The 27,441-nt window shown below is 40.4% G+C and overlaps 1 protein-coding gene across 1 annotated transcript in view; it reads left to right on the forward strand.

Moving 5' to 3' along the window:
* Positions 1 to 27,441, forward strand: part of il11ra (interleukin 11 receptor, alpha) — a 53,438-nt gene that overhangs the window by 16,966 nt on the left and 9,031 nt on the right. Inside the window, exons 4-11 of the mRNA XM_044012510.1 lie at positions 17,298 to 17,394; positions 21,808 to 21,874; positions 22,594 to 22,760; positions 23,317 to 23,431; positions 23,614 to 23,777; positions 25,791 to 25,954; positions 26,160 to 26,304; positions 26,547 to 26,648. Coding sequence (XP_043868445.1) covers positions 17,298 to 17,394; positions 21,808 to 21,874; positions 22,594 to 22,760; positions 23,317 to 23,431; positions 23,614 to 23,777; positions 25,791 to 25,954; positions 26,160 to 26,304; positions 26,547 to 26,648 — 1,021 coding nt within the window. The remainder of the gene's footprint in view (positions 1 to 17,297; positions 17,395 to 21,807; positions 21,875 to 22,593; positions 22,761 to 23,316; positions 23,432 to 23,613; positions 23,778 to 25,790; positions 25,955 to 26,159; positions 26,305 to 26,546; positions 26,649 to 27,441) is intronic.

Raw genomic sequence — 27,441 nt, forward strand, 5'->3', positions numbered from 1 at the left:
AGATGTTTCTTCAAACCTAACTCAAGCACGTCGAGTAGCCCCCATCTAACTCCTGAAGATTCATCAGTGCAAGTTTATATGTTATAAGGCTCATTTCTATCTGTAATTGGGATCAAAATTAGGAGGAAAACTCCATCCATCCATCCATTTTCTTCTGCTTTAACCTCCACATGAGGGTTGCAGGGACCTCATGTGACTAGTAGTTAATCTGTATGGAATGGGGAGCGGGGGATATTTGAATTTGTCCAAAAGAATGGCATGGCATGTCGCAATGCTTGATTTTTGGAAAGAGTGACAGCTCAAGTATATTATTATTATTTTATAAGTGTACAAGTCTTTTTTTCCGAGTCACTTGATGAAATGTTGAAAGCATTGGAAAATGCTTTGCCCAAGTAAAGAAAGCGTTTTCCAAATGTAAAATGACTTAATTCTGTTGTTTTAGCCATTTTCCTAGAAATCAGAAGTCATCTTTAAAGTTTCTCCTCTTAACCCGGTCATTTCTTAGAGACAGGTATAATTTTTTTCTGTTTGTGTGGTAAATAATTTGACTATCTGTTGATCAAACCAGCATTTGGATTTAGCCTTTAGCCTTATCTGTTCATTTTTTTTCTGTTACTGCTGTCTTTTACTGCTGCGTTTTGCCACCCCGTTTTGTCTTTTGTCTGCCCCCCTCTCTTTGGCTGCCCTCCTTCATTCTCAATTCCATTATTACATCTGCAATGAATTAAACAAATCAACTCCAAAATATTATTTAGAAATGGCGATTGCTTGGATAAAATGACTCCCACTGGTCAAATGCCGATCCTGTTTGCATTTACACAAAATGGAAACAGGTGACATACAGTACTCTCAACTGTAAACGCACTTACCATAGGTGGTGTTTTGATATACCATCTGTACGATTGGTTACCAAATCTTGATGCCTTTTTTAACCAGAGCTGTTTTTTTGCCACCAGATTTTGTCAATGAAAGCCCAACCCAGTTTTGTGTTTGGTTTACACACAGTTACACATGTCCTTTTAAAGTGTATACACATTCTAACTGGTTTGTCTTGTGTATGTGTTCAAGACAGCCAATCACTTAACGCTATGAATACATTGCACTGCGATGATTCTCAAACACCGCCTGTGGCTTTCTTTCTTTGTCTCTTTTCCAGCTACATTTCTGAACAGGCAGTCAGAGAGTAGTAATCAAGAAAGCATGGCTTTCTCATTTTTTGTATGCTCTCAGTGGATTATGTTTTTTCCCTCCAGTGTGGAGAGTGCTGTGACTGGAGGTTAAACTTAGTATTTTCACTGTGCCCTTGTGTATAATTGAGCAACCAGAAAGGTACATTAAACACACATGACGCCAACTTGTCTGTCAGTTCTCACTTTTACTCACAGTTTCAGACATTTTTCTTCTCTATTTTCTTCATCTCTTCTCTGTCAGTCAAGTTTGTGCTTCGCTGTGGATCAGTGGTATGAGCGGATCGTAATTCAACCTGAAGGCTCTAGTCTACATGAGTCTACATGACTAGTAGAACAAAGGTTATCCTGTGTGAATAGGTCGAATTCTCCAAAAACTGCAGCGTAAAGCAGCTTTGAAAAAGTGCTTCTCCTCTATAAATTCAGACCATTTACCGTTTTCTTTTACCTTCTAAACTCACCGCCTTCTGTTTCTCAGCAGGTCAGGACAGTCAGTCAGTCAGCCTGTCTGTCTGTAGTAATGGGGAAAGCATGGAGTTCCCAGCAGAGTGACTCATCGTTCTCGTGAACAGGGGTCGTGTGTGTGTGTGTGTGTGTGTGTGTGCCTGTATGTGGGTTTGTGTGGGTGGTAGGGGGTGGGTATTTTATCGTGTGTATGTGTGTGGGTGTGTGTTCTTACATGTTTGTGTAACTTGGGTGTATACGTTTCCCATGTTTTTTCCTTTCCTGCGAAGCACATGGTAGCGAAAGCTTCTTGCCAGCAGGATTAGTCGGTGAAAGTAGAACACACGTGAACGAAAATGCACACGCACACGCACACACACATTCATAATCCAATCAGGTTCCACAGGGAAGAAGCCTGTTCCTCTCATTTATCTTCCTTCTTTATCTCTTTTGACTCTCTGGGTGCACCGTGGGTGCATTTGACTGGATGTCCACACCTATGTCTCTGCACACACGCCCACAAAACAGTTTACTCAACATGTCTGTGTGTCTGTCATGACCCACACTCACCGCACATATCTGCATATGAATAAGCTTTAAGAGTTGCGAGTTGGTTTTTGCTGCCATGGTTTAATTAAAATGATTTATTTGCATCATTCTTAAGTGACGTTAAACTGTATCTGCAGTCAATTATTTAAATATCTATGGTATCTTTATGAGGACTCTCCAGCCGAGGAGTGATACTTCTTTGACACACATGACGACAATGAAGTTTCAATGGGTTAAATAATGTAATGTGTGTTTTTTTTATCGTTATAATTACCTGCACCAAGCTTGTGACATGTTTGTCCATTTGTTTGTGATTAGCATAACTCAAACTGTAAAAGAAATTACATTTCGTGGGGATGTGGCTCATGGCCCAAGAAAGAAATCATTATATTTTGGCGGCGAGAGAAAGGAGACTGTTTTGACACTGTGGGAAACTGAGTGGCCTTGGTGGATGTTTTTACTCTCTGGCTGCTTTGTCTAGTTTTGGACAGTTGATAGCTGCTGGCGAGTAATAGTTGCTATCTGACCCTCCTGGATGCTGTGCGTTTATGTCGGTTTTATTGTAATGACATCGTGCCAATAAGGAGACGTGACAGTATCCGTAAAGTAAAGACATTCCAGTTTGTCATATTTTGTGTATATTCATGCACATGTGTTTCTCTCAGCGTTGCTTAAAACGGCAATCCTCAGCTATCTGCTTCATGTCTTTATAATTGTTCCCAGCAGTCATGTGGCGCCAGTCAAATGTATGTGGACGCCCATTTGCACACACACTCGTGTGCGCCTACGCAGACATACAGTGCATACACATATGCACATGCAGAATCGCAGTGGATGCTCAGCAGAGTAGGGCGACGCATAACTGGGCACAGACTGCGAGTTAGCCAACCTGCTGGATCATTGACTTGGACCACGTTTGGAACATCAGCTCTGTGTGGGCGTGTGTGTTTCATGCATTAAAACATATTTTAAATTCTGACTGTCTGTAGCCATGGTGGTTACATGTCAACTATTTATTTGGTCAGCATGGAATCAAATGTGGCTTTTTTAGAATATATAATCATAATTTCACATTTTTTTACCCCAAAATATCAAGAATTTTACTTCTGTGTCACAAGCAACCCTTCTATTTAATTCCCGTCCAATTTTGTGGTCCCTGGCTGCCTGTGTGTGTGTGTGTGTGTGTATGTGATTATTATCATTATTTTTTTGTTTTTTGGTCCTTGTGTTTCTGATGATTGGCTGGCTGTGCAGAGCCAGTAATCGATCACACCGCACAGATTTGTGTGGGTATCTAATGTATGCGCCTGTGGCTGTGTCTGTCTGTGTGTGTAAGGCCTTGTTGGATAACAGGGAGCAGATGTGGGTGTGTAGGTGGTGTACGCTTAAAGAGCTTGTCATTGGCTCATACAGAGCAGATGTTTGTTAGGCCATCATCTTCCTCTGGCTACTATGAGTGCTGACTCAAACGACTCTGCTACATTTCAGACACTGAGCCAAGCGGCATAAACTAGACCAAAGGATACCTGGACACGCGAGAGACACATACATGCAAGGCGCATACTTTCAGTCCATGTGATCCCTCAGCTCTGGCTGTTGTATCTATTGACGTACTGTATGTGTGGTTCAGCCTACACATGACTGAGAGTCTTAACTAGGACAGTATCGCTGTGGAATTTTCCAGACCACAGTAATAAAAGTGCTGTGGTTTACGGTAATATTCTGGTGCTGCCAGCTGACAACACTTGAACGTAGCCCAGGCAGTTATGCATAGTTAAACGCAGCCAAACGTGTGGAGGTGAGATCATATCTAGATTGGATTTCATTTGTGGAAAAGTTTCTTTTGTTACCTGTTTGGTATTTTTAACAACAACACCAGAGCTTGTAATTGAGCAAATCATCACCAGAGGCAGTTTTATCTTAAATTTATTTTTGTGAGGTGCCATGATCAGACAGCCAGCCAGGCCATGCTTGTCCAGTTAGTAAATCATCTACAATAATGACTCATAAACTAGTTCCCCATGAATATGGTTTGTTATTGTTTCATAGGAAAGTATGGTAAGTAGTGAGAATATAATTACTGCATATTTTCAGTCTCCCCTTAGATATTATTAATTGACTACTAAATATAACTTGATACACTTGTTCTGTCTCTACGTCACTTCCCTCCTTGAATTGTTGGGTTTCTCTGCTCTTTATAATGTCGTAAAGGCTTCTGCCTTACTGTGTACAGTGCTCTCGGATTTTTCAGCCTCTTCTTTTGCTTTGTGGACGAAACAGGACGTTTGAAAACATCATCGTTTTCGTTAGTTGCGGCCCTAGAAAGAAAAGATAAACAAAAAGGTGGCCAGTGACAGTACAAAATGTGCTTCTTTGTGTGTGTTTAACTGGTGTCCACTGGTGTGTTTAATCTCTGGAAACAGCCACACACGTACATTTGTGATCGCGTCAGCTGACAGTTGACAGCTAGTTTGCACAGTGAGCATAACATGAAGAGAAATATACAAACATTTGGAACGTAAATTAGCACTGTAATGATTTTCTGACAAAATGTGATTTCCCTGCTATCTTATATAAAGGCCTGGATCTGTACCTTGAAGTTGAGGTATCTGTCATAAATCATAGGGGTGATCAAACGGTGTCATGCTTCCAAATATTGACCCTTGTAGTTTTTGAACCGTGAACTATGCACAGTGCTACGCCCTCGAATGAAGATTTGGCCACTGTTGGCAACCAAGGAGGCTTCGTTTGACAACATCTGCTTGACCACTCTGTTCATGGTCCTTTGGCTCTCCTGCAGCAGCGAGAGCCAGTGAGCTGGAACAAAATGTGGCTTATATAAGTGGTTTTAAATGCAGAGTTTATGAAGCTGGTTACCAAGCAAAGAGAAGTTGGATATCTTACTGGAAATAATAAGCACCTTCTTTTTTTGGTCACAGAAGTGACATCAGTCCTCGAGATCAAGACTCGTCCTGTAATCTGAAAAAAACTAATCATATCTCCACCGTTTTGTGTTAAAAAAAACCCCCTTCATGTTTCATGCTTGTCATTTTATTACACATGTATTCGGCCAAACCTCTTTGGGCGAGTAGTTTACACTTCATACCTGAATACATACTCCAGATCCTTGATCATTTCTGTGTGCGGTTGTTATGTTTGTCAGATGCCTTCGTTGTGGTAATAAATAGGTTTATTTGCACATAAACAAACATTTCCTTCAGTTGAAGGTTTGGTTTCTGTGGGGCAGTTTCACTGTTTTAATGAGATGTGTGGATGTACGGCCAGAGGAATGTCTTTGACAGTGTAATTCTAAAGCCAGTTTGCTATTCGCTGAGGAGAATTAGCTACAGATCCTCTGTGGTCAGCCGTGGGTGCCAGACCTTAGTTTGTTAGCACCACTATGGCGCTGCGCTCAGATGATTTGAAACCTGGCTGTGGTTTGCGTTAGAACATGGTGGTGTTTTTTTCCTTTTTTTTCTCTCCCCAAATAGTGTAACATAAACACACAGGAAAGCTGAAGGTTTTCTATCTGTGGTCGGTCATGCAGATGTTCCTTCTCGACCTTTCCACATCTCCCAGAACAGGGTAGTTCTTGAAATCAACAGAATTCAGTTGTTAACCAGATGCGTCTGGTTTTTGATTCCCAGGATTATTATGATCAGCTGTTTTTTTGTTTTGTTTTTCCCCCAATTTTGCAATGTCCTTGAAAATATTGAGGTGAATTCTACATATTTTCTTTAACCAATAATCAACAGTGGAATGGGTTGATAAGCAGTAATCAGAGAATATGTCATGTCGTAAATTTTTTCTACCTCTTTTTTAGTGACGTTAGATGTATTTGTTATGTTACCAGCTCAAAGACCACTTTATTTTACCTTACATTTGTTTCTCTGCACTTTCATTACTTCTCTCTGCACTTTCACTATGTTTAACTACAAAACATGCAAGGTCCAGACAGATGTTTATTAATAAGTTATTGGTTAAAGTCCTGACAGCAAGTAACCAACTATTTGTCAATAATTAACATCTGGACGTGATGAATCAGTGTTCAGGCAAACATTTGGGTACCATATACTAACAAATAGGTGATATCATGAATTTTGGTTTATCGGTTCATCATCAAACTTTTTTTCTTCACTTGTGTTTATTTGGATTTAGGAGTTTGTTTCTCTGTTTAGTGTCTCTCACTACAGCCCCTGATATTTCTCTTTAACTTGTCACACATGTATAATCACAGCCAGAAATGTACCAGCACACATCCACGTTAAGACGCAGGCCAAGGGATGGATGTGTGTGTGTGTGTGTGTGTTTTTTAGTTTAGCCTTCACCCCATTATGCATTTCACTGAGTGTGTGTTTATATGAGAGGTTGGCTTCAGTATTACAAACTTGTATGCTAGCTGGCTTGTGGTCTTCATTCAAGTGTGTGTGTGTGTGAAAAGCTGGCATATGGTAGCCATCTTGCACTGGCGGCAGAGCTGGAGGAAATTCCAGTGTTGTAGAGCCTAAGTTACTGCCGCTGTGTGCACACACACATAGATGCACACACACACACAGGTTTGTGATACTTGTGCCAAATTTGGACATTTGGATTAATGCATTTTACTTTTGAATGGACTAACAAGTCGATGGAAAATTCTTCTTTAAGTAATCAGACAAAAGCTGTTTTGTACTTGCTAATAATTACTCAAATATTTTTCTCACACTATTCTTTCATCTTGCACTTTGCATTGTCTGTCTAACTTTCTTTGTCTCACTCCCCACACACACACTCTCACTCTCACACTCACACACAGAGGCCTTGGTTTGTGGATTGGCCGGGTACTATCTCTGTATCTCTGGACACATGGCAGCCATTACTCTCTGTGTGTTTAGGCTTGGGCTAAAGTTGGAAGTAAGCCTAGCAGCTTGATGGATGGATGGTACTGGCAAAGTTTATTTTCTGTAGGCTCCCATACCGAGTTTTAAACTATGGCTTCATGTATTAATGTGGGCACTTTTATGTTGTTCTTTTGTTAAGCTGATTATGGTTCTAAACCACTGTCCAACTATGGCTCTCTTTGCAGCTGGCATTAAAATGCGTTTTCTGTGATCTGATGGAGCCTGACCAACATTAGGTCCAAAGTGTTTCCCTTCGTCTCGACACTTGATTTGATTATGTTGCAGCGTGGAACAGACTCAGAACCGGCAGCATAACAGGATTTACCTCATGTTTCATTTGAGTCTACAGGTGTTTGCTGCTTTTTAGATGCTTAGGTGTTGTGTCCGCTCAGGAGGACAGAGTTTGTGTCCTCCATTGTCGCTAAAAACTAAACATGTCATCACTTTTCTCTTCATCTGATAAGCAAAGAGGACATGGACGCAGTGTCCTCTGCTAGATAACTTGGTATTTAATTCAGACTGTGTAACAATAACAATTTGTCATACATTTTATTCGTGTAGAACTTTTATCAGATGCTCAGACACGACAGCAACATAAAACAAGCAAAAAAACAAAAAAAACATTTGTTTCACACTAAAAGCAGTTCTTAAAAGATGAGTATGAGTTGTGCTTTTCATGTTGAAATTTCAGGACAGTCACATAATGTTTTTGAGGACAGAGTTCCAGAGGGTGGGGAGGCTAAGGGTTTAAATCTGAACCCCTCAACCCCTGCTGTCCCCCCAAGTCTGAACGTGAATTTCAGGTAAATAGTGAAGTACTAGCACTATACGTATAAATTGAGTTGTTATCATGTGAATAGTCGACTAATTATTTACACAATTCGACTCTTTTCCGTCCAATCTCAGAATCCTAAACCTTTCCTATTGTTTGCTTTACCAAAACACAGAAACACAAGAGAAGCATGGGAATTCTATTTAATTTGCCACTTTATTTTTAGCACCAGGAGGTGAGATCGTTTAATTCGAACAGTTTCGAGATCAAAACCCTGCAATAGCCTTTCATATGGCCTGTATGTTTTCCGTATTTCTCTGTGACTCTTCCTTCCTGACGCCTCCCGGTCGCCTCCCAGTCAGACATTTTCAATACGACCTCGGCGTCCGCGGTGACAGATTTCCTAAGCTTATCACCTTTTCTCATCCTCCTCAGCAACACAATCTCTCATCTTTCAACCTCAGCTGTTTCCGTATCTGCGCACACACAAAGCCTGAACACATTAGACGATTTTGATTTCAAAGACTGACAGGATCTTTGTCTGCCACGGTTTTTTTTCCAATATAAACAGGCAAAATGTATCAGCTGTTGCTGGATCTTTTTTTTTTCTATGTCTTGTTGTCTAATTGCATATTCCTGTAGCCAGTCTGGAGCAACCACATGTAAGCATAAAGAAGAGGCTTTAATTGATCATCAGATCGCCACACACTGGAGTCTGACCAACATTAGGCCAACGTGTTTCCCTTCATCTTGACAGTTGATCAGATTATCCCGCAGAGTGGAACAGACTCATAACCGGACACATCGGCTTTCCCAACCCGACAGTTTCTAAAGCACTGCAGCATAACAAGATTTACCTCATGCTTAATTTGTCCAGTGGCGCTTTGTTATGCGGTGAAAGTGAAAACGGAACGAAGAAAACAAGTTGCATAATATTAGCTCATGTAGGACTCTCCTTAGCATGAATCATTGAATTTTTCGTCTTTGCGAGGGCGTATTAGTGGTTTGATAAAGCCCAGATCCTGTGTGATCTTTTGTCTCGCCTTGTATTGAGATGATATGTGTTACATAATGATAGGCAGGTGCTTAAGCTTCAGTGCCTCAAAGTAAACACTCAAAGAGGCAAATAAAACAATCTGAATGTGGCATCAGTCTAACAGTGATCTGGGAAACAATGAGGCACTAAGTTATTTTCATGCACACATTCTACAGAATGTAATTAAATCTTTTCTGTTTTTGTTGTTAGTTTTTCTCATACAAATAGTGTCTAACAACAAATTAGGACATTTTGAACTGATTTGTGCGTTCTGACCCCAGCTCATTAAAGGGCTATTTATGTGGGATGGCAAGTTGTTAATCACAGCCTAAATTTTAAGATTTTATTGTTGCTAACAACAACAAAGCTGATCGCTAATTTATATAAATGGAGTGGCAAATGTGCGCATAAAACGGTTATAAAAAAACATCAATTTATTCTGTTCCTGAATCCTCTTCCAGGATCCAGGATCCAGGATCTGGAGTTGAGTCAAACACTTTTTTTTAGGTACGGCTAATCTCCTGTCCTCAGTTGTTCCACTGACCCAGTCACACACGTAACACATACACACACTAACTCCTACGAAGAGGACAAATGATATGCACACAGTTAAAGCCAGCACACGTCTTTATGTCTCACTGAGGTACACACACACACACACACACATAATGTATATACAGAAGCACTCTGAGAGCCAGACTTGTGCCCGGGAGCTTGGCATATGGAAACACAACACACGCAGAGAACGCACACACACACACGTCAGTCAACATTGTTGTTATCGCCTGGAAAGGTCAAATGGACTGGGTGTGCAGTGGTTGCCATGGTGATCTAAGTAAACACGAAAAGCTATTGTGGTACACCCCCACCGACTTGGCTTGACCTCCGCATGTTGTTGGGTTTAATCTCACAGTGTGTTTCACACAGTGTTCTCTTACTCTCTCACACACACACAGACACACACACACACACACAGAAATCAATTAGACTTGCTAATCCTTTGACTTGTCATCATTTTCTTTATGCCTAAGTACAGACACACAAATACGCACATCCACACAGCCGATGACCAAACACTGCAGTTCAGTTCGCTAAATTTCACATCGCTCTTTGTTAATCTTTAATTTGTGTCATAAACCGTAATGACCCAGCTTCGGTTACAGGACATCCTGTAGTCATTTTTTTTATCTCGTCAGACAACAAGTATGCGAGTGTGAGACTAATGGCGGCAAAGACGTTGGTGTATAATTTCATCAGCGAGTGTTTGTACATTCTTTTAACTCCTAACATCCTGCTCGTCTGTTTGATTAACAACGTATTTAAACCCCCTGTCTTCTTCTTCTTCTTCTTCCTCTTCCTCCCTCTTGTCTTTCTCCCCTTTCACCGTCCGTCTTGCTTTTCTTTCTTGTAAAGGTGACTAAATGTGCAGCGGCATGCCAGAGTGTGAGTGACTCACCATGTGGGATTGTGCTGCCACTGAAAGGACTGAGTTAAAAAAGGAGAGAGAGCCCTATTGCATTGACTTCATCATCATCATACTATCAAGGCCGTTTTCATGAACAACTCTTTGCTCTTGAATAAAATAAGACCCCCCCAGATGTCCCGTACTGATTTTCTATCGGTGCAGCTATTGTTTGGCCATTTTCAGGATGCCTCAGCTACTTTCACCCTTCACCTCCTTTTTTTTTTTTTGCTGTTGGACTTGGAAAGATTTTTTTTTTTTCACTCAGCATGTTCTGTTTCTGCTTTCACGTTTAATTAGTCTACTTGCATGTTTCTGCGGCGTCTACAAAGACAAAGGAGCAGTTTTGTTTTCAAGACGAAGCCGTGTATTCGGGGACGATGGGAATACTCGGGATCCTTCTTGGTAACAATACCCATGGCTACATTCCGCTGTCTGTTTTGGTTCACGCTGGAAGAGTTACAGTAGAAAGGTGACTGGTGGGAGGTGAGTCACGGAATAGACTTGCAAGGACACAAAAGCACACACTCTCACAGAGACGTGCCGGCACTCACAACCTATGGAAAAGACAGAGTGTTGAAATTGGAGAGGCTCCCTGTCATTGTCAGTCTACCATTTTGCAGTCATTTATCGTGGTTAAGAGTGGGAAAAGAATTTCATTCCCTAACTGTTGTGCAGGTACCATTGGGGAGAAACCATCACCCTGCGTAGACATGTTTGCACTAGATGAAAGACGTGGTTTTTCACATTAGTGCTTCAGAGAGATCTCCACCACTAGCTGGAGTAAAGTGGTTCGTGTGGTATTATCAGACTTGTCGAGATTTAAACAGCCATGTGGCTTCCACCGGGTGTTTCACTGTCCCTCTTGATAGACTGACGAGTTAGCTCAGCTGTGCTCTCTCACTTGTTTTTGCTCGACAGTCAATGATTTGTGCAGGAGGACAAACTTCAGTGAACTTTTAACTGAGCGCTTTCACCCTGCTGCTTAGGAGATACGCAACTCTCAGTGTGAGGTTTCATTTCTTGTGGAGCGGAGATACAGCCAAGGCTGAAGCATTGTTGTATGTATATATTTAGATGTTTCCCCCAAGTTGTTGTGCCCTTGTATCATGCCTTTGCTTCATATTTCATCTCTGTGAGGTTTTTTGTTTTAATCTAGCACAGTGGAGCATTGACACATTTCATTCCAGGAATCAGATAAAACTTGCAAAACAGAGATGAAAGGCGGCCTTTCTCTTGTTCTTATTTTTAACTTCTTCAACCTCCAACTGCTTCCGTCTGATACTTGGGATCAAAGAAGAAGTAGCTCTGCCTCAACCTGCTGGACCGCTTTGTGAGTCCTGCAGTCACCAAAATGGCTAATTGTCCCCAAAGGAGAAAAAAAAGACAAGGGGAAATGAATACCACATTGTCAAGTTTACTTACTTTTTAAGTCCCTGGAATCCAACGTTAGAAAATATGCTTGTTTGATGGTCTTTTTTTTTCTGCAGCCATAATAGCAGCAGAATTTTGGGTGTAACCGTAGACAGTAAATCAAGGCATGCTGCTGCATTTAGAAAATAACACACACACACACACACACACACACAAGTACATACAGTACATCATACATACACAGCCACACTGTAGGGACAAAGGATCTGACACACAAGTATGTGCAGGAGCAGGAGTGTGAATGTTGCTCGGGGGCAAGGAGACAGCTTAGCACTTTGCTCTCAGTGAACGGCATTGTTTCCAAGTGTTACGGAAGGATAATTAGTAAACTAAATGTTTACTAAATGACCTTCCTCTGTTTGGCATTTAGAAATGGAAAATAAAGAGATCCTGTGTAAGGAAAAAAAACACAAGCCAGGAGTGAGAAAGATCTCGGTGAGGAGGTAGAGATGCATGAGAGCATATAGGAATGATGCAGAGAAGATGCAAGGAAGGAACCTGGGGGGGTAAGGCCTGTGTTTCCTGATCTCCAGTTACTCTGGACAGAAGCAAGAAAGGGGGAAGAGAGTAATCCATTAGAAGGTATGACACAAATATGTTTACTGAACCTTGAACATTTTTGGCATTAGAGTGCTGGAAAACATGGCCAGGGACTCAAGTGAGAGAGAGGGAGTTTAGTGTGGGAAAAAAACGAGAGGTTGTTTTAAGGTCTAAAAAAGTAAGGGACACAGACTGGAAGTGGCAAACAGGAGCGGGAAGTATCCTTGGGATTTATCATCCGGCTGGATTTTGCTGACAAGCGTCTGAATCAATATTTCTTTAACCTGTTTAAGACGTTCGGTAAATATTTACCGCTCGTCCACTTGAGGAATTTTGGAGGCGAAACTGTCCTTTTCCTTTTTCTCATCACACGTTTCCTTTTCATAGTATCTGTTAGAGTCATAACAATGAAATATCGTAGCTGTAACAGTGTCATATAAAAAAAAAAATGAAGGCACACTGACAAAAAAGCCAAATACTTGTTGTAAATAGTTCTAATTTTTGGATGAGTGGATTTTGAGACGTGGCCAGTGCCTCTGAAAGCAGTTTAAGTTGTCTTTGTGACTCCTGTTTAAGATGACTGGGAATGAGCATTTCATTTATAATCCTCTTTGAGGATGCAGCCATGGTGTATTTATTATACTGCTCTTGTAAACACTGCAGTCTGCCAGCCAAGTTGTGGATACAGAATGACGTGAATATAAAGAAGCTGCAGAAAGTATGAAGGGAGGGACGGACGGAGAAACAGGAATGTAAGCAAGCGGAGGAGACTGGAGTCGATCTGAATTTGCTGAGTGTGCTGCTGTGTGAAGCTGACGGTGCCATAGTGGCAAATGTATCACTGCTGTGCTACATCATAGGAGAAACCAGTTCAGCTTTAGTCGCACTATAAAGATGTCAAGAATTCTATACATTCTGTCGAGTGTCAACTGTGCTGCGCTATTTTTTTGTTTTTGCAGATTCTTACACAGTACGTGGGAAAAGGAGGCAATTAAAGCCACTATCTGTTATTCAGTTTGTTGTGTTTTTAGGTTAAACTTCCATATTCTCACTTTAAAGGACACACACGGCCCATAAGCCCATTTCACAAACCGTAATCCCATGGATAATGTTTTGTTTTTGTGTTTTAAGACACTGATGCGTCACAAATTGTCACTTGTTGTTGTCAGATACAGTAGCTAAGTTGAATTATTTAAGGAATGGACAGTTGTTTTGGCATATCCTGTGACCAGTGGGATGGGATTACATAATGAACAAAAGCCATAGGTGTTTCCATACTGCTCTGTATATATCACCCTGTGACTGATTCCCTGATATTTCTGCCCCGCAGTCACCCTGATGCACAAGTTTTCATATTGAAGCCATGACAACGTCGTCCTGTTTGACTCACAGAAAATGTCACATCATCATCCCTTGACTCACAGCAGAAACTAAAACTGACCCCGTGTCTCAGTTTGACCAAACGCAGCGACGCGGTTGTTTAGACATCGGCGGCCTTTGTAGCACTCGCATTGGGCCAAACATAACGCCTTGTTGTCCTGACGGGACTTTGATTGTGTTTATGTTATGGTTTAAACAAACATGTGATCTGTTTGGTGGTGAGACCCCATGCTGACAGCGATGCCAAGAAACCAGAGGTTCCAGGTTTATTTTCAGTAAGACGCAAGCGCCGTGTAAATTTCGCAAGTGGGTGTGTGGCCCCGCGGATTTGTGTCGTTCATTGTTTCTATCAAATTTTGCTTGCGCTAGTCATATTTCAAAAGTGTACAAGGTTTCGGTGTAGATGTTTAACTCGGTATAAAAGGGGGTTAAAGCAGATGTGTTTGTCTTTGTGTTTGACTTTTCTCCAAATCTGTTGTTTCCTTTCCTAAATCTTCATTATTATTATTAATGACATCATGCCAGGTCCAGCAGTAGTCTCAGCCAATAATACTGAAAGACAAACTTTCTTTGAGAGTTCTCTGTGACCAATGAGACAACAACAGCATGACTCACCTTGCTTGCCATTCTTTGGAATGAACTTTGTTTTGGTTTTTCCTCTGCTGCTCTGCGTACGTAGCACCAGTGATGTATAGTACAGGTCAATGAACTTTAGCTGTAAGTGAATGAGCTTCCTGTCAGTACATGTATGGTTTGTGTGCAGATGTTGCTCCTTTTGAAAACACTTAATGGAATAAAACTGAAATTTAAAAGTGGATATTTTCAGTTTTTGTGCTGGACGTCTATATGATCGCTGGTCAATCATATAGAAATATGTTGTAACAGGTTCAGCAATGCTATTGGAAAACCCAGGGAGGAAAAAGAGAATGTGTGCCAGTAGAGCCGGGCCGAATGCACATGTGGGCTATCAATATCTGTGACGGTAAAATGGGTTTCAAACAGATGTTGAGACTTCTTTCTTTATGTTTTGATGGAGAAAAAGCCCATAAAAAGTTACGGTTTTTGGCTCTCGCTCGATTCAGTTGGCCGTCTGGACCGCATGTGACGTTTTCTTAGCGTCCTGAGCTAAAAAAAAAACAAAAAAAAAACTTTAATGAGCATCACGTCACTGCTGAAAAAGGCATTAAGGGGTGCACAAAGCAGGGGGGTTGTCACAACAATGGCTCTGTCTGATACTTGATAGCAGTATCACAGCCTTGAGCGTTTATGTGATATTTTGGAATTGTTGGACTATATTGGATTTTATGATTTAACTTATCCACTAGCTGTACTAGTATTTAATCCCTGTAGGCAACTCTGGAAAGTTTAGTTAAACAATGCAGGTCATTCACCCTCTGACCCAGTTTCAGGTTGTTCAGTCAATAGCTCAATAGCTCACGTCTAGTTTTGCATGTGATTGAATTATTGGTGGCATTTATGCATGAAACAGAATTTCTTTGTATGCTTTTTCAGGGTAGTTTCGGGGTATCCTAGGACCTTGGATTTCTCTGAATTCCTCCAACACTCCATTTGTCTGCATTCTGCTCTTGTTTGTGCCTGTGTCTTGTTTGTTGTAAGAATCCAGACCACAGGCGCAGACTCTCGGCCTCTCGAGTTCGTCAGTCATCTCTCTCTGTGGAAACAAGGCTCTGTAACATTGACAGAAATCAGTCATGAAAATGACGAACGAGACGAATAAAAGCAAGAGTTTTTCTTACTGCTCCGTGTGGCTGACTTCATCAGACTGTTAGTCAGCGGCGGTCAGAAAATTGTCTCACTCTTTCAGGAGGAAATATGGCAATGGACAACATATTATGTGAAACAAGGGGGAAATCCAGCATTTAAAGCACTATAAAAACCCTTTTTAACATATATATAACTTTGCTTCACTTTCCACTTGCCAAACTGGATGGTTTTATTTTTTTCCTCAGGAAGATCTTGGAGTCAGAGACACTCATATTATTGTTCACATCTCCCTAAATGATGGGATACTCCAGTTTTTGACAACTTTATTAGCTATGTTTTGCTCCATATTGTGTTCTTTGTGTCCATTATGTGCCAGGTCTCTTTTGGAGTGCATCGCCACATCAACTAACAACTATTTTGATATTCGACTGATTGGTTTGGAAGCTTTTTCGTTATTAATTTATATTTTCTTCGTTTCTTTGCTCCATATAACAAAGAATTCATTAAAAGGTTAAAAGGTTTGGTTGGTGGACAAAACGACATTCAAGAACATCATCATCATTTCCGGGTTTTAATGAATGAATGAATGAGCTTTATTGTCACTGATACAGAAGTACTATGAAATTACAACCCTCAGCCGTCCTTACATACGGGAGAGGTTGAGGGTTGACAAACACTGATCAACATTTTTTATTGTTTTCTGACCTTTTACGGTCCAAACGATTACTCGATTAATCGTGAAAATAATCGATACTTGCAGCTCTAAAAATTACATTCCTCACTCTCCACACTGTAAAAAAAAAAAGCTGTGAGTGCAGGTGTTAATACGTTGACACCATTTGGAATGGTCTCAACATTTATTTTTGGACCCCACTCTTGTGTATTATAAAGGTGTCACTTATTCAGCCTCTGTAACGAGAAGTGGCTGCAGAGATAAGGAGCTCTCACACCAGCCTGAGGGCACATTTGTAGACTATGATTAGACTGACGCGAAAGAGAAACTCAAAAATGGAACACACACACACACACAGACACACAACACAGTACAGGAATGCACATGGCTGTAAATGTCCCCCGCGGGTAAAAATATCAGCAGCATCACATCACACTCTCGAAGACGGGAAGTGAATGTTATATCTTAATTTTTATTTTATAGGCTACACTGGTTTTCAGTCTGGAGTGTGCACACTGACACACAGCATCTGTGTTCCGTGCTCATTTGTAAAATGTGAGCGGGGTTACATGCTAAGATGTGGACATGGCAAACATTAGAGCCACTTAACATCATCACGTTAACCTGCTGACGTGAGCGATGCGCACAAAGCACTGCTGTGTGTAAATACAGCCGCACACAGCTACTGGCATTGCTGCTGACATTTTGGTTTTTTGGACCGTATCGTGTGCCAGTTTAGATTGGAGTCGTATTTTCTTAATAGACGGAAGGTCTGTTTCATATATTCTTCGATCCCCACGGTAAAATCTCTTCTCCAGTACAAGTGTAACTAAGACTTTACAGTAAAAGCCAGTGAAAATAACACAGTGGTTTTTTTTTTGTTGTTTTTTTTGTATTTTTCAAAATAGTGATTCCTCTGGGTAAAAGATCAAGTCAAAAGTCTATCTTGGCCTTTATTTGGGATTGTGGTGTGCCGACTTGCCGTCAAGAAGCAATTTTTTATTGATATGAGGAAATTATCCAAAGAAATAAGACATTTTTTCTGTTCGTACCCATTTGGTGGTGTGAAGTGCACTCATGATGCCGCTGATGAGGATTAAAATGATGATAATTCAGCTGTCTTTGAGGCTACTAATTCTATCTGCAAAGCCAACAAGGGTTTAAAAATAATACTAATTAATGTTCCTCTCCCTCTGTCTCTCTTTGTGTTTGCAGATGCCAGGCCTTTTGTCCAGTCCTGTGTGTCTGACAGTCATCTGGTTTTTATCTTGGTCGCTGCATCTTAGTTGTGCTCAGGTTTGGACCTATGAAGGTAAGACACACACATACACACACACACAAATGCTTACACGTGTAAATGTGTTAAAAAACATTTCCAAATGCATGCACTGTAGACGGACCTATGTCCACACATCAAAGAGCCCGAAAACCCGTCTTAAAGACAAGGACTCCTTTGTGAAAGACTACTTCTTTTTTTTTACTTCATTCAAGGTGCTTGTGGCTTCCTCTGCTCCTGCTGCAGAAAGGATTTGTCGAAAATGTGCAATAAAAAAATGGATTTAGTGCAGTTCAACCGCTGAATTATTCGTCCAAGCAAAACCTTGATCATCAGCCTTGTTGAAACAGAGTTCACTTTTTATGGATGGGTCTTTATGGGACCAACAATTTCAAGTTTCTCTTTTTTTGTATGTGCTCTCTGCAAACAAGAATTCTATTGTTGAAACTCTTGGGATCTGTACAGTATTAAGAAATCTCTCGTTCTCTCTCTGGCTGTTCCACCCTTTTTGTTTCTGTTTCTCCTCCCTATTATATCTCACCTTGGTCTCTCTCTGTCTCTCTCCCTCTCTCCCGTCTATGATTTCTTTCTGAAATTAGACAAATTAGTAACCCCATCAGTTAAAATACTCGCTCTTTGCACTACGAGTGAGACTGTCAGACTTTTCCTTTCCTGTTAATTTTACCCTTCAGCGCTGTTTTTCATTGTTTGGAAAGTATTGAGTTTCACCCAGCTTGCAGTTTCTGTCCACCCTGCCATCTGATTTCAATGTCAGGAGAAACTTGCAGCCTTCCTGTGTGCATATACAGTACATGTGCTTCTATGCATATGTATGTGGATTTTTTTTTTTTTATCATGAGTGTGTGTGTGTGTGTGTGTGTCGGGGGGGGGCCCCTCTTGCCAAAGGCAGAATCAGATATGAGTGGAACGCTGCGGGTTTGGGGAATAATGTACTTCACTGCCAATAAAACATGAATACACACATTCAGAGCTGCCAAGTCTTTGCACTGCATCAAGGCCCCAGGTAACACACACACACACACACACACACATGCAAGCTCAGGAAAAGAGGGAGGGGAGAATTTTTGTGCGTTATCTGTGTGTTTGGTGTTTAAAAAGCTTTTTTAAAAACTTGGATGTTGGGGTGAAGTAGGCAAAAAAAAATTGATATTTGTGTGCCAACATTTTATCACTTTTGATTTTGTTTTTAAGTATGTCATTTTTTAACTGATGTTACAAATAAACATTAAACTTTTTGTTGATTAGCATAAAAAATCAGTTTACATTTCAAGGCCACTAGATGGAGCCGAGTGCTCACTCTCACTAGAGCTGTTGTGTGAGTATTATACTCACTTCTCTTCTACCGCTTTATCGTCCACATGAGGGTGATATCGCTTTCGATTTATCGGTTTAAGGTTTTTTTTTCATGATTAACACAAGATTTCTGATTGGTTCAGCTTCTTAGATGTGAATGTTTGCTCCATGTAACAAAGAAATCATTAAAACTGAACAGTTTTTGTTTGTGGACAAAACAAGACGTAATTTACAAGACGAGTTTGACAGACACTGATCAATATTTTTCAATATTTTCTGACATTTCCTGGACCAAGCGATTACTTGATTAATCAAGAAAATACTCGACAGATTAATCGATTATGAAGATAATTGTTAGCTGCAGCTGTACAATATATGACTTTGCAAATACTCACTATATCGCGATAATATAGTATTGTGACTTAAACATCGTGATAATATCGTATCGCGGCGTCTCTGCCGATTCCCTCCCCTGCTTGCAAGTGAGATTGATATATTAGAGAAGGTGATTTTGAATATGAATCATCTATAATGAGTTGTCAAGTTGCCTGCTTGCCTTTTTTCCCCTGCAGTAAGTTGGGGCTGAGTGACTCATTCTTTTTTAATCAAATTTACATTTGTTGTTGCGCAACTGCGAACAGTGTCATCAAATTCACGCTCAACTGACAATTGTAGCTGCTAAATTTCAAAGTTTGCCTTCGAGGGTTTCACGCTTGATTGATGATTTACAGTTTTGGGTGCAGCTTGAGAGGTTGTGTGCGTCGTCTTTTGTTCGCGGTCCCTCAGAGGTGCTGTTTTTCTTGATATCGTGCCATCGAAACTCTTTAAACGTTAATTAACAATAGCCCAATCATAATTGATAGCAGTGATGGCCAAAAAGTTGGAGGACAAAGGAGTTTGTTTCGTTAACGAGAAACAGCTATGTTTATAGTGACACAAATGAGGGCTTTTTGCCTCATGTTGTTAATGACAAATTGTTTCCTACGCTGATCACAGTTCAGTTTTATCCCGATTTGAACAGTTTGGGCGCCCTCCTCCCGTTGTGCATTTTGACTCCTGCAGTAAAATATATAAACGTGACCACAAAATCACTGTGGAGCAGTTTACGGTTCTATTTCCCAGCTGTTTCATTTTGTGCAGCCACTAAAATAACAGCGGTAAGGCCATAGAAGGCTAGATGGGGCCAGAAAAGTGAGCGCAGGGTGTCTGCGTCAACAAGCGAAGGCTTCAACTTGGTGTGTGAAAAAACATTTTATTAATTAAGTTGGTTTCTGATGGTCATGTGGAGTTATTGATATAAATACATCAACACAGCAAATACTTAAAACTCGTCTTCTTCTCCACCTGCTCGGGCCTTGTGAGCCTTATGGGTCATGTTATGGGACACTTTTCTAAACGTTTTTGGAAAAAAAAAAGAAGGAAAAGGAGGACTTTGTATAAAAAAAAAAGAGGGGTAATGTTGAACAACCTCACGACAGATTGTTTGTTACCAAGGGAGGAGAGGTCAGCAGGGAGCATGTATGTGCACGCCTTTGGGGGATTTGGGGCGGAGAGAATTAATGAGAGTGTGTTCGTGGCACACTGGCAGCCAAAGTTGATGTTTTTCCACTCCAGATCTGCAGCGGAGCTTGCCAGCTTTCATCAGACGCTGCCAACCCAAACATGTGCACACGTACAGTATATTCACATATGCAGATAGTGTATCAACTTTAGCAAAATTACTACAAATATTTGTTCAGGTACACACACACACACACACTGCTCTCAGTGTGCCTTGAAATTTACAAGTTAAATGATGTGTCATAGTTCTGCCTCATCCTCACACAGTGACGCTCCACTCACTAAAAACCACACGGATCTCCATTTGATTTTTGATTTTCAGCTTAAGCCCACTTGTTTTTTGTCATTTCAACATTTTTTCCATAGCTTTGATTGCATGTATTCAACCTTCCTTTCTCATTTGTGTTCCAAAGTGCACTGAATGATATTTAGCAATGCAAAAAAGCTTCATTTTTGATTGCTAAGGATTTGTCCCTGAGAAACAGAAGTCAACAGAGTTTTGTTTGTGGTTACAAGAGCCAAGAAAAAAAAAAAAATAGCTCAGTCAACACAAACTTTACCCTCTGTAGTGCACTTTAGTGTTGTTTCTGAAGGATGTTTGTGTTGAATCTATTGTAGTGGGTTAATCGTATTTCGCACAGTCAGAGTTTGTTACTCCAAAAAAGCACTTTGGTTCAGGTGAAATAAGATTAAAAAAAAGACAAAACAGGGCACAGACATGCACTTATAAACATCTACAGTCTTTTTTAAAATTGAAAATATAAAAGTCATATTAGAGGGAGACAGCATTGACTGTTTATTCAATTTTAATCAGCCAATTATAACAAATTACTCAATTTCTCAGAACATTTGATAACTGTTGCTCAGTCACTAAATTTCTTAGTTTTCTGACGACTTGTTTCATGTATTTAATATTTACTTTACACTATTCTTTCTTAAAAAATAATATACAATATATTATTATTTATTATTCTTATTACTTTTATTATTATTGAACAGTTCTATTAAAAAAGATGGAGGAAAAAATTTAAATTGGCTAAATACATCAACAAAAAATAAAGTATAGGCCATCGCCTATGCGGAAAATTGAAAAAATATTGAATATTAAAATAAGTTAATAAACTAATTGTACATAAACACACTATAAAAACACAACTGACTACTATTCCTTGATTATAATCTCTTCATATTACACAAGCTAATCTTTTTCACTGTTAAGATTAAAAAAAAAGTAAAATGTTGATTTTTTTTCTGACATCAAAGGTTTTAAAAAAGAGGATTGCACAGTAATTGTGTTGTAATGACAATAATAATAAACATAGAGAGGGGGGCTGGGAAACACCACAGTGTCTTTGTACTCTGTGCCAAATTCTCCTGAACTCAGCGTCCGCTGGCTCTCTCACCGTGTATGGTCATGTTATTGTGATGCTGTCATACCTACTGTAAATATTAGCGCTTAAATCAAATTAATACAGTCAACGAGGACACAGCAATATGTCATATTGTGTGCACGGTGCAGCCGGGGTGAGCCAGACCGCTTCAGTATTTCATCTGTGTCTGTGTCTGTGTTTGCAGTGTCGGCCGTGCAGTATGGGCGCTTGGAGTCGAATGTGACACTGGCATGCGGGAAATCACAAATCAGGTAAGGAATAAAAACTATTGCCCTTTGAGAAGTTATAAATTACAAACAAACACACACAAAAACATTTTTAAGTTAGTCAGACAGTCATTTTTTTATCAATAACAACCTAATTAACCACCCTTTATATTCATACAGCAACATTTTTCCTGGATTCCTGAAAGACATTTTAGAAAATCAGACCAAACGCCAAAATATTTTGTATGTTTTCAATGGTTGCAGTGTTTACTTGTGAAATTTGAGTATTTTCTGGGTTTTTTTGCTGCATATTATTGAAAGGAATCATTAAAACTGAATAATTTTGGTTTGTGTACAAAAAAACCAAACATTTGAGAGTAAACATCATCATTTTGAGGTTTGGGGAAAACACTGTTGTGCATTTTTCCAACACTTTATGGACCAATCAAGAAAATAAACAACAGATGAATCAATTATGGGGAAGAAATCATTAGTTGCTGCCCTAATTTACAGTAAAACTGAACAATTACACACAAAGTAACTACTGTAGTATTTCATAAAGGCTAAAATGTTCTAATTGTATTGTTCTCTGGTCTTTTCTCATCATCACAAAAGAAAATACAGAAGTTCATGTTTTGTTATATTAAATCCATCACGCGGTGAATATTGAACTTAAATTGATTCATAAATATCATCATATCACAGTTTTTCACCACTAGTTTAAAGGGCGAAATCCTCTCAATGACTGACTTGTTTCCATCCAGAACACCTGTGGTGTGGCATCTCAACCACAGCTCAGCGCTGCCATGGCACAGAGTGGCATCAGACGGCACGCTGGTCCTGCTCCACGTCGAGCACACGGCGCAGGGCGTCTACAGCTGCTATGATAACCAGGGGCTGCTCCTTCACTCTGTCAAACTCAGGCTCGGCCGTAAGTGTTGTTGTTCAGGCTCACAGGGCCTAATTTAGGCTCAGTTCATTTTAGTCTCTCACCCCGGGAATGCAGCTTTGAAGTGTGACACAGTGTTTCATGTGTTTTAGCTTAGGCAGTTTATTTCAGTCTTTGGATAATTCAGCTTACAAAACATTCTGTTTTAATCCACTCAGATATTCTTGCCTCTTTCCTTTGTCTCCAAACATTTCCACCTTTTTTGTCTCCTGTCTTTTTTGTTATGGATGGAGTTCCTCCTCTTACTATTTCACATATTATTTCTCTATGGTTTTAAGTTACAGCGGTGATAATCAGAGCAGTGTTCCCGCTTCTCACATAGACAAAGCCGTCCACTTCCTGTAAGTGTATCAAAAGGGAAGTGCACTTCCTTTTGAGGGACGGGGAGTTTTCCATGGAACTGGCAGAATTAAGCGTATTGTTTGGACAACAGGGCACACATTTGTTATTTTACAACGGAGGATTTTCTTTTGCCTCTTTAAAAATGACCCCCCCCTTTGATTCTCAAAGTGAACTCTGTGTGACTCCCTCCTCTCAGATCCCCCGGGGCTACTGAGCGTTTCCTGTCAAGTGCCCAATCACACACATGTCCGCTGCTCATGGGTGGAATCAGTGAAGACCTTCCTGCCAGCCCAGTATAATGCCTCCTTCAGGTAAGAGACAGTTACTGCACCTGAAACAGCATTGCCCAAACCCACGTTCAGAACAGAGTTCTGCGTGTATAAAAGTTTGGAGTCTACACGTCTCTGTTTCTCGTCCTGACTGTGACTTTCTTTTATGCAAACACTGCAAATTGCGGCAGGAAACTGATAGTGTTTTGTCTCTTGTCTTCAAGGGGCAACGGTCAAGAATGGCGGCCATGTGTCCTGGATGTCGCCAGGAAGCATTGTGACGTGGATCACCCGGCCTTCTGGCAGACCATCCACACCCTTAGGATCACCGAGACCAACGGCCTTGGGTCTGAGACAACATATGTCCGCTTTAGGTTACACGAGCTGTGTAAGGCCATGTCAAACACTCACACTCTCACATACACACTTTGGAATGGGGTGATTAGACGTTTTCCCTGTCAAATGTATGACTGCTGGATGTCTGGGAAGCATGGTAGTGATTTTCCACCGTAGCTCGATCATTTTACAGTTTGTTCTTCTTTTTTTTTCCAGCGCTGCACATTCAGCTCGACTGAAACAGGCTGTTACATTACTCAGAAACTACCATTGGGATTGGCTGGCAATACCATTGGCCTTGTTCCCTTCATTATTTTCTTTCCAGCTGTAACTTTAGACTCACTTAAAGTAGTTTGTACAAATGGTGAACCTTTAGGAGTACGGCTTTGATGGCACAATTGCCTCCTTGGTGCCTTTTTACTTAAAAGCAATAGGCACACTTTGTACTATAATAACAGGCAGACATTTGATATGTTCTTTATGCAGCTGTAGTTTTAATCTCTTCAGATTGTCTACTTTTTTACTGCTTCGTGAAAGTTGGAAGTCGTCGATGCTGTGGCAGAAGTCGTGTAAAATCAGTGGACGTACAGAGACGTCACTGTTCTCATTAAAGCTAACTATAAGCGCCTTACTAACACTTTTTTCTACATTTCCATATGTACACTGAGCATTTGCATGTGTTTTTCAGACCATGCAAACATTTCAAGGCCAATACATCCTCACACATCCAGATGTAACTGGACTGCACGGACAGATATTTTAATATGTAGGAAAAGCTGTACCCCATTTTGTAAATGAAAGAAATTCAACATTTAATGTGTAACTAAACCCCTAAGCCAAGTTTGTTCTGGTGAAAGCCAGTGTATGTGGTCATTTGTTCATCCAGGTGCAAATCTTCACAGTTTAGTGTAAAATATTGAAATAGAAATTCAACACCAGCTACTGCATTCACATTTTGTCACGGTTTTTTTCTTAGTCCACTCTTGTGTCACTGATAAACTCTTTCATCAACCTCTTCCTCCCTACATCCCAATCAATATGAGGCTGGTTTTCCCAGCACTGGTTAGCTGGTTGGTGGTGCTGCTTTACAGAAGCTGTCATATTTGCCAACAGTTAAAAAGACTGAAAGTATGACGTCCCATACCGTAATTAAAGTGTGGTACCTCTGTTTTTAAGTCAAGTATGTTAGAATTTGTACTTTAGGGCGGTGCATCTTCACCCTCTTGTCCACTAAATATGAGCTTGTTTCCCCATACACTTCTCCAATTCTATAAACACAGGAACTGTCCCCAGCTGTACCCAGTTATATAAATAAAGACAAAATTCAACATTTAAAGTGTAAGTAAAGCATATGGATATCTAGTAATGTTATTTGCTGATCCAGGTGCAAATCGCCATGATTGGATTCAATTATGATTATCGGGCCAACAATTTGATTCAATATCACGATGCATTGCATCCTAAATTTTCTATATACTAATGCACATGGCTATGTTTTCATCAAATAATCCAGTTGTACTACTTAATGTTCTCAAATGTGATAGTAGCTTTTCAGACTTTTTTGTTTTATGTTAATTGATGCAAGAGAGAAGAGTCAACTCGGATCACGTCGATTATGTTGTATTCCAAAAATAATAATTAATACATGTATTAGTTACTTCCCACTACTGAACGAGTCCCCTGCAGATGACTTCCCCCGCAGTACACTTACAGCATACACAGCACATGTCATGAGGTCTAAACGTTGCACATCATTTCTCTAAACTGCAGCTGTTAATTTGCCCTTTCCGTCCCCTGATAATGACCTCAATTATCCTTCTTAGCCGCTCCTCTTGTCTGCATGACATGCTCTCATTGCTCTGTGTCAGAGTCTATGTATATATATACATATATATATACATATACATATACATATATATAACAGTTCAGAGTCTATGGAAGAAGAGTTGATTATTAATGAATCACTTCATGGGGGGGAAAAAGGATATGGTGTACTATGAGTAATCCTCGTTTGTTATCAAACACAAACGGAGTAAGTTTCTGTTTATCTGTCCGTCTCTTGCAGTGAAACCAGACCCTCCAGAGTCAGTGCTGGTGAAGGACCTGGAAGGTTACCCAAAGAGACTGATCGTCTCGTGGGAGATTCCCTCCTCGTGGCCGTTGCACGACGCGTTCCCCCTAATATTTCAGATCAGATACAGACCACAGGGCTCTGCATACTGGTCAGAGGTTAGTAAGCAGGGCCAGTTTTGTTGTATCTTGGGCTAAATCTAATCTGTATCTTCCAAAAGATATTGACAGCACGAAAAAAAACAGACATATACTGTTTATTTACTTTGTTTTAATTCAAACCTGACCTGTATATTCAACTTGATATTTTGGGTTTTAACTGCTACTTTCAAACACCGTCTCTTCCTCCGTTATTTGTCGTCAGGTTTACTCAGAGGAAAGTCCTGTCGTGATATTCGATGCTCTGGCCGGCTACGTGCACCAGGTGCAGATACGCGCCCGTGACGAGGTCAACGCTGAGAGCCAGTGGAGTGAATGGAGTCCGCTGCTTTTAGTCCGGCCCTGGGAAGGTAAGAAAAGCAACAGATGTCAAAATCTACATTATTATCTGGTCAAAGCAGTCTTTTTGCAGAGCTTATACAATGAGTATTGACACATACATGACCAGTGACATCAATAATAGCAAGTTTATGCATTGACTCCTTATAGTAGGATACATGGAGAAGAGGAATCATAATGACTATCAGAATCAAAACAAAGAGACTAATGAATAAAGTGTGTGTGCTTGTCTTTTTTTTTTTTTGTCCTGCAGCATACTCAACCCCCGACCCTACAGAGGATCTTCCACCAGATGCAACAGACTATTTCTTCCCTTTCAACGCAAAGCCCGAAAACGCAACTGAAAAGTCACACAGTGAGTTAATCACTTGAAACGATAATTGAACTGTCATTGTTTTCAGGATCAACTCTGTGGAGCCATTATCCGTGCCAAAGCTTGAAAGGAAACAAAACTTGTTCTACACAAATGCCCTGAGTGGTTTACAAATATAAAACACAATCGTTTAAAAGGGGGAGAGAGGAAAAAAAAAAGTTTTGTTTTGCAAATAGAAAGAGCATGTCAGTGCTGTGTTTCCCACAGTTCAGTCCATGGTAGTTTGGTGTAGCACATTCACATGTGCACAGCAGAGCTTAGGGCTTCATCTACATTATTCCATTTCCAAAACACAACTCCATTATCCGGTATATGCCGGCTTTAGGTCTTTGTCATGTGAATTTGGCCGGACAAAAAAAATGTCAAAGGCCAAAATGTCCCCTGGAAAAAATGGCAAATAATTAAATCAATGATTAAGTATTAAATGAGTGAGTTTTCCGTGTCGTCATGTGGTCATGAAACTGATGAGTTTGTAGCTCGGACACGCGCGAGATGCGGTGTTACTGATGACAGCTCTGGGTGGGTATGGAGGCTTGAATTTACAAACTGCTTGTGAAACAGTCATTCATATGGGATTTTGGGGGAAATCTACCCAGACCTACGTGAAGCTGGAGAAGATTGCCGCCATAATTCCCATGGCCGGCGCCGATTCTCCCTCCAAAACCGAATCAAACACACCGACACAAACTGACATGAAACGGAGAATCGGTGACATTTGAACCGAGCTGTGTATTTTCATACTTTTGCACTTCTTTCTCTCATTTTCATCATTTAT

This window comes from Solea senegalensis, linkage group LG21, assembly GCF_019176455.1.
Source record: "Solea senegalensis isolate Sse05_10M linkage group LG21, IFAPA_SoseM_1, whole genome shotgun sequence".
In the NCBI taxonomy this organism is placed as follows: domain Eukaryota; kingdom Metazoa; phylum Chordata; class Actinopteri; order Pleuronectiformes; family Soleidae; genus Solea; species Solea senegalensis.